Source organism: Trachemys scripta, chromosome 2 (assembly GCF_013100865.1).
Source record: "Trachemys scripta elegans isolate TJP31775 chromosome 2, CAS_Tse_1.0, whole genome shotgun sequence".
NCBI classification, from domain to species: domain Eukaryota; kingdom Metazoa; phylum Chordata; order Testudines; family Emydidae; genus Trachemys; species Trachemys scripta.
Window position 1 is genome coordinate 200,875,428 of NC_048299.1, and position 8,294 is coordinate 200,883,721.

Consider the following 8,294-nt stretch of genomic DNA (forward strand, 5'->3'; position numbering starts at 1 on the left):
TGCACTGGGCAGCACAGTATGAGGAGAAGGTGACCAGCCCTTTGTGGGGAAGGAAGTGGTTCGGGACTATTTAGAAAAACTGGACGAGCACAAGTCCATGGGGCCGGATGCACTGCATCCGAGAGTGCTAAAGGAGTTGGCGGATGTGATTGCAGAGCCATTGGCCATTATCTTTGAAAACTCATGGCGATCGGGGGAGGTCCCGGATGACTGGAAAAATGCTAATGTAGTGCCCATCTTTAAAAAAGGGAAGGAGGAGGATCCGGGGAACTACAGGCCAGTCAGCCTCACCTCAGTCCCTGGAAAAATCATGGAGCAGGTCCTCAAGGAATCAATTCTGAAGCACTTAGAGGAGAAGAAAGTGATCAGGAACAGTCATCATGGATTCACCAAGGGCAAGTCATGCCTGACTAACCTAATTGCCTTCTATGAGGAGATAACTGACTCTGTGGATGAGGGGAAAGCAGTGGATGTGTTGCTCCTTGACTTTAGCAAAGCTTTTGTTATGGTCTCCCACAGTATTCTTGCCACCAAGTTAAAGAAGTATGGGCTGGATGAATGGACTATAAGGTGGATAGAAAGCTGGCTAGATCGTCGGGCTCAACGGGTAGTGATCAACGGCTCCATGTCTAGTTGGCAGCCGGTTTCAAGTGGAGTGCCCCAGGGGTCGGTCCTGGGGCTGGTTTTGTTCAATATCTTCATTAATGATCTGGAGGATGGCGTGGACTGCACTCTCAGCAAGTTTGCAGATGACACTAAACTGGGAGGAGTGGTAGATACGCTGATGGGTAGGGATAGGATACAGAGGGACCTAGACAAATTAGAGGATTGGGCCAAAAGAAACCTGATGAGGTTCAACAAGGACAAGTGCAGAGTCCTGCACTTAGGACGGAAGAATCCCATGCACTGTTACAGAATAGGGACTGAATGGCTAGGAAGCAGTTCTGCAGAAAAGGACCTAGGGGTTACAGTGGATGAGAAGCTGGATATGAGTCAACAGTGTGCCCTTGTTGCCAAGAAGGCTAACAGCATTTTGGGCTGTATAAGTAGGGGCATTGCCAGCAGATCGAGGGACGTGATCATTCCCCTCTATTCAACATTGGTGAGGCCTCATCTGGAGTACTGTGTCCAGTTTTGGGCCCCACACTACAAGAAGGATGTGGAAAAATTGGAAAGAATCCAGTGGAGAGCAACAAAAATGATTAGGGGGCTGGAGCACATGACTTATGAGAAGAGGTTGAGGGAACTGGGATTGTTTAGTCTGCAGAAGAGAAGAATGAGGGGGGATTTGATAGCTGCTTTCAAGAACCTGAAAGGGGGTTCCAAAGAGGATGGATCTAGACTGTTCTCAGTGGTACCTGATGACAGAACAAGGAGTAATGGTTTCAAGTTGCAGTGGGGGAGGTTTAGGTTGGATATTAGGAAAAACTTTTTCACTAGGAGGGTGGTGAAGCACTGGAATGGGTTACCTAGGGAGGTGGTGGAATCTCCTTCCTTAGAGGTTTTTAAGGTCAGGCTTGACAAAGCCCTGGCTGGGATGATTTAGTTGGGAACTGGTCCTGCTTTGAGTAGGGGGTTGGACTAGATGACCTCCTGAGGTCCTTTCCAACCCTGATATTCTATGATTCTATTCTATGATTCAAAGAGCAGCACAGTGAACTGGAAATGGCGTCCACCCACTATGAAACAGGGGAAAAGTCTGTGACCTTGAAATATGGAAATAAGCGTCCTTCAAGTCGAGGCCGTGTACCAGTCTCTTGGATCCAGGAAGGGGATGATGGAGGCCAGGGAGACAATGCAAAACTTCAACTTCATAAGAGACTTGTTGAGGTGTCGTAGGACTAAAATAGGTCTGAGGCCCCTGTGATGGGTTGGGTCACAGAAACCCCCTTGGGAACTGCCACCTGATGTGCTGAGACTACCTCTAAGCCCGTTTTCCCTGGCAGCTTGGGACTTCAGTGTCCTGCCTGGTTGTGCCAGACATGCTGGCCTGGTACAAACACAGACCCAGGTCTGAACCACATCCCCCACAAGCTGCAGGCTTAACTGAAAACATCTTAAGAAGTGCTCCTGTCTCCAGCACTCAGATACTCAGCTCCGAATGGGGTCCAAACTCCAAATAGATTTGTTTTACTCTGTATAAAGTTTATGCAGGGTAAACTCATAAATTGTTTGCCCTCTATAACACCGATAGAGAGATATGTTTGTTCCCCCAGGAATTAATACTTGCTCTGGGTGCACAGTGGTTGCACTCTGAACAGGGGCTCCTTGATAACTTCATTAGGGTCCTTCTCTGATGGCAGAAGAGAGGGATCACCACTTCAGACCAACAAGAAGGAATAAGTCAGGATGGCAAGGAGGAATATATTCCTCACAGAAAAGTGGCGCTGCTACTGGATCGGATGTCTCTTTATGACTGCGAATATCTCCAGGGGTGATACGGATGCCTCCAGCATACTTGAGGTTGTTGCTCAACTCCATTGTGGACACTGGTTACAGGTGTGGTGCTAGGTCTCTCATTCTGCCCGTTTAGGGACTTTGTCCGCAGAGCTGTGTCTTGCATCTTCCATCTGAGAACGTCCCTTGGTCTTGGAAACAAGTTTATGCCTGGACCAGCTATGCAAATCAGCATCCTGTTTGAGTGGGCAAAGGTGCCAGCTTTGCTGCTTAAGTGGGGGAAGCTTCGTTGGTCCTGGTACTACTGGTGCTAAAGCACTCAATGCTGAGACTGTCAGCACTGAAGTCTTACACATTGGGCACTTCTCCAACACGTTGAGGAGGTTGGTGTTGATGCTATTGACACCAACTCTGCCAATGTCCTTTTTACATTATTTTCATTGCCTTATCCCAGAGTAAGAAGAATGACTGACGGAGCACTAGCTGATTCTGGTATATCTGGCCTCTGAGCATAATAGTCAGCCCTCAGGATCCAAAGTGACCTACATGGACTGCTCAAGTAGATATAGGTTGAGCTGAGTGTCCCTGAACTTGCTGGTCCTGGCGGAGAAGAGCTTGCACACAGAGTAGTTATCCAGGAAGCACTCTCTCCTAGGCAGAAGAGACATTGGCTGTGTCCCCCCTTCACAAGGATCAATCAGTCGTATGACAGGCAGGGTTTGAACCCTGGGGCATGGCAGTTGATGGATGGTAAGAGACTTGCCCTGCCATACACAAGGATGTACTAGATGACAGGGGAGTCAATCAATTCTCGCTATTTTTTGCAAGAAACATGCTTTTTCTCTAAAGTGTGAAAACACAATTCTTCACCAAATGAGTTGAAAAGAACTGGTTCAAGGGATCTGAATACAGTACCAGGCTAGACACTCGCTGGATTTCATCTTGCTGTCACAGTTGTTAAGAGGAAAGTGAGGGAGGAGAATGGCCACTCAACCTTTTATGCCCTCACCTGGGAGGCACAGTACGCATACATGACCATGAAGAACACTGCTATTCAGAAGAAATCCAATCTTGTGCACATGAACACCTACAGTGGGACCCACACTTGACACATACTTAAAGAAAAAGTGGATCTTATAAACATTGATCGTGACCAACATTAGAGCTAGTTGGAACATTTTTGACAAAATAAAGTATCAAAACATTTTGGTTTCAACTAAGACTTCATCAAAATATCTTGGGTTTTTTTTGGGTCGGGGAAGATAAAGAAACCCTCACACTATAGCCTAGTGGCCTGAGATGTGGGCCACTCAGTCTCAAGTCCCTGCTCTGCAAGAATCAGAGTGATCTAGTGTGAAAAACTATGCTTTGAATCAAGCAGGACTTGAACCTGCGTTTCCCATGTACCAGAGCACTACCCTAACCACCAAGCTACACATACATGAATCATTCAGGCATTCAGATATCTCTTCTCAAATTGAACTTTTCTGCACAATTCCATTTTCACAAAAACAGTTGAAAGGGTTGGTTTTCATTCCAAAGCAGAACACACAAATTTTTCAACTTCAAATGCAGAATTGTCATTCTCCTGTTAGACCTAACCAATACCACCACCAATTCTCATCTTCTCCTTGTCTTAATAAACCAACAACAACAAAATTAAAAAACGAGAATGAAATAAAACAAAAGAAATGGTTTACTTAACACATCTAAGTTAATCCTTCTCATGACTGAATCTAAATAAGACATTGGAAACTTCTCTTTTGTCCAGAGACCAACTCTTGCTCTGTGCTCCTTAGTTACTTAAGCCCTTCCCCTGATTTTCCTAACCAGTTACACAAAAACACTCCAGGACTAGGAGAATTACTCATCCCGCAGGAGACAGCACAATGAGGGATGATGACTAACAATAACAAATAATGACCTTTCAAAGGCTGAACAACCTTGCTCAGCCACCACCTTGCATGGACCACCACAGCTGACTATACCCAGATTCAGACAGGCCTCTTGCTTAACTTCTCCAAGCAATTATTTCTTTTACCAAGAAATGCCTTATGACAAGGTCCCCAGACCTTCCATCACAGTTATGAAGGAAGAAGCAACAGGATTTGGATACTGCCTGGATTTATGGGTCCAAAGAGAGGGGCTTGTGTCACACAAAATGCCCAGGGGATGACGACTATGCTTTCACACTGGTGGAGGGAGAGGAATGAGCTTGAGTAGACAATGAATTCAGTTTGAGATTTTAACATCAAAAGGTGAAACCAGGACTTCCACAAGACATCTGAAAGATAGGCCAAAATGTGAAATTGGATGGAGTCAGACAGATTAGGTTTAGAAAGTTAAATTCCATCTGGAGGATCCACTTAGCTAGGTAAGCACTCAATGGCCTGATGTGAGATGCAAGAAAAATTGCCCCATCAATTATTTCCCAGGAGAGATTTTTTTTGCTGGTTTGTGTTGAACAGCACACCAACATTTGACAAACCTAGATGAGTCAGAATCTCTGACTCCTGAACAGCTTAGTGTTCATAGACACATAAGGAACTGCACAAGTCAGTTGAGGTGGGACAGGATAGTAAACCTCCGCCAATAAAGGGCTGTCAGCATCACAACAGTGAACTTTGTGAAGATGCGAGAACAAATACAAAACCAAATGATAAAGGTGGCATATTAAAAATGCATTTGAGACAGAGCAAGCCATAGATATTTTTAAAACAAAAGAAATATGTAGATAGGCATTCCTTAGGTATCTGGAAGTGAAAATCTCCTGGTTCTGCTACTGCTGTGACAAACCAAATAATCTAGACCTTGAATTTTTTGCAGACGGTAAAAAACTCCAAACCCATATCCTCAACTGACACAGTAGGACATCTCTGGTCCAACCCAAACAGCCAGTCACTCTCTGAACCTGACATTTTGATTAGATGTTGATATAGAGCAGTGGTTTTCAAACTACAGGTCGCAAGCCAGTACTGGGTCACGGAATGTAAGGCATTGGGTCACAGTGGCACTGGTCAGCACCGCCGACCGGGCCATTAAAAGTCCCTGTTCTGACACAGCGCTGCCCCCTGGAGGTGGGGGGGAGGGTTCCCATTGGCCAGGAACCACCAGCAGCAGTGCAGCCTTCAGAGCCAGGCAGCCGGCCAGCAGCTGCCGCTCTCCGCTGTGCCTTCAGAGCTGGGCGGCTGGAGAGCAGCGGCTGCTGGCCAGGCGCCCAGCTCTGAAGGCAGTGCTGTCACCAGCAGCAGCACAGAAGTAAGGTTGGCATTGTATTGCAACACTGTCTTCAGAGCTGGGCACCCAGCCAGCAGCCACCACTCTGGCTGCCCAGTTCTGAAGGCAGTGCAGAAGCAAGGGTAGCAATACCGCCTCCCCCTACAGTAGGCTTGCAACCCCCCCCTTTGAGTCAGGACCCCCAGTTTGAAAAACACTGTGAAAAATCACACTTTTTGTGGGCTCATCATAGCAAATATTGCTGTTTATGCCACGACCAACCCACGAAAATGTGATTTCTCCTTAATTTAAGTAGACCCCTACGTACAGGAAGCAGCAGCAAGATTTAAACACAACTAGGAAGTGAATGGCAAAACAGTGAGCAGAATCAAAGAGGACAGATACCCACCTCCAGAAGTTTCAAAATTTTAGAAAGCTGCTTCACAAGTCATATTTCCACCCACTCCCATCTCTTCAACAGCCAAGTTAATTCCACTGATTAGCCACAAGGCGGTCTCTCAAATAAGAAATGCCTCCACCCATTTCCATTTCATATCTGGGCTTCTAGAGCAGTGCTCCCCAAACTTTTTCTGTCGTGCACCCCTACCAGTAATGGAATCTGTCCACACCCTGCCAGAAGTCATCATTGGGAGTGGGGCAGGGCTGGGTGGCACTCCCTCCCCACCCCCCATGGGGGCTGGCCTGGACCCTGACACATCCTCTGAACGTTCCTCCATGCCCTCCTAGCGGGACACACCCCACAGTTTGGGGATTACTGGTCTAGAAAGTTGTATAACTCGTGTTTCCTAAGAGGCATAAGGACCTTCCCTTTTATTTTTCTAGAATAAAGTTTTCCACTCCCAAACTCAGACTTGTTTTTTGCAATAAAAAATGAAATGTGATTGTAACATAAATATTTCAAAGTGACACATTCAAAAATGTGAAAAAGACTTGAAGTAAAAGCCAGCGAGTACTTTTTCCTCAGAAAAAAAAAATAGCTGCAGTCCGGATAACGGAGAACTTTTGTTTCCCAGTTACAAGGTTTCTTAATCCAACAAATTCTTCTCTCCCAAGAAATTAGCTGAAACTAAACTTTAACAAAAAACATACCAACAACAAAACCCCACTTCGTAAATGAATTTAAAATGGCAGAGAAACATAACACATGCATCTGATGAAGTGGGTTATATCCCACGAAAGCTTATGCCCAAATACATTTGTTAGTCTCTAGGGTACCACAAGGACTCCTCCTTGTTTTTACTGATACAGACTAACACAGCTACCCCTCTGAAACATGTCACACACACAGGTTCCCAAGATGTAGCCGGTCTATGGGTTTCCTCTGTCCAGGAGGCTGCAGCTCACAGTGGTGATCTGCAAGGCTGCAGCCACCAGAGGCCGAGAATTAACAGTAGAACAAGGAAGGGCACCAACTTGTCACTGCAGCCCCAGCATGTCATGCGCACTGAGCACTGCGACCCAGTGCTCTTCAGCGCCTCGCCAGGCAGACAGTGGCAATGACCGCGCACCAGGCGCAGTCCCTTCCACGCAGCCCCCCAAGAAAGGAACACAGGATCACGTGGGGCAGCGCGGCACGTGCCGGGCTCGGCAGCACCAGACCCCCGAGGTTGTCGCGCGCCAGAACGCCCAACGGTCGGTCAGTTGTGCAGGACCAGGGACTCCAAGCCCGCTGCCTCCACCTCACCCCGCCCCCTCGCGCCCAGTCCCCCAGCACAAGCCGGTCGTAGCAGCCCTGTTCTGCCCGCCCGGGCCCCCGCTACCTGGCACACGGCGCTGCGGAAGCCGCGGTAGGTCTCCTCGTCGCAGCTCAGCACTTTCTCCTTGGGGTCCCCCTGCTCCCGGCGCCGGTCGAACAGGAACACGGTCCGGTCCCCGCTGCCGTGCGGCCCTGACAGACTCGGCCCGGGAGCTCGGGTGCTGCCTCCCGCCACCGCTGCCATGTTGGGGAAGCAGAAAGCAGTAGAGACGGAAGCTGCCCAGTCGCCGTTGCCTGAGCCTGGCTTCTGGCGCGCGAGCTCCCCCGCCTGGCGCTGCTCTCCCAGCGAGCGGCAGCCTCCTCTGGGAAGGGGGCGGGGCTGGGGAGCCCCAGGGAAGGGGTGGGGCCTGCCGAGTGAAGGGGCGGGGCCTGGAGATGGAGCCTAGGCCGGGGAAGGGGGACACGGAAGTACAATAGCGGAAGGGGCAGGGCTGAGCGCGACGCCGAGATGAACTGGCCTGAGGGCGGAGCTAAGAGCTGAGCGTGGGCTAGGGACTAGGCAGTTCCGTCTATCCCGGAAGTGAAGTAACTCGCGAAAGAATCATCCCGGGATGGACTGAAACCAAGGGCCGTACGTCACTTCCGTGCCAGTATGCACCATAGAGAGGGGAAATGATGTAGCCAGGGGAGCCCCGATTTTTCACCCAGGAATTCTGAGCGCTGCTGCTGCCCCCTCAGGCGGTGGGAGGAGACCGTCTGTGCAGGCGGCACCGGAATCACGTGTTCCTCGGCTCCCCTCCCAGCCGGGCTCGCTTCCGGACCAAATCGAAGCTGCTGCGCTGGTAGGCGGAGAATCGACGCCACAGGAGGCTGCTGGAAACTCTGGCCCTGCAGCCGCAGCCTGAGGCTCTACCTCCCTCCCCCGCTTGTAGCAGAGCCCTGAGCAGGCCCCGCACGGCCCCAT

General features: G+C 49.2%; 1 protein-coding gene across 2 annotated transcripts in view; it reads right to left on the reverse strand.

Annotated features, from left to right (window-relative positions):
- SMCHD1 (structural maintenance of chromosomes flexible hinge domain containing 1) overlaps positions 1–7,574 on the reverse strand; it is a 162,539-nt gene extending 154,965 nt beyond the window's left edge. For both annotated transcript variants that reach the window (XM_034762716.1, XM_034762715.1), the window contains exon 1: positions 7,395–7,574. In XM_034762716.1, the coding sequence (XP_034618607.1) occupies positions 7,395–7,574 (180 nt within the window). The remainder of the gene's footprint in view (positions 1–7,394) is intronic.
- Positions 7,575–8,294: the final 720 nt, after the last annotated feature.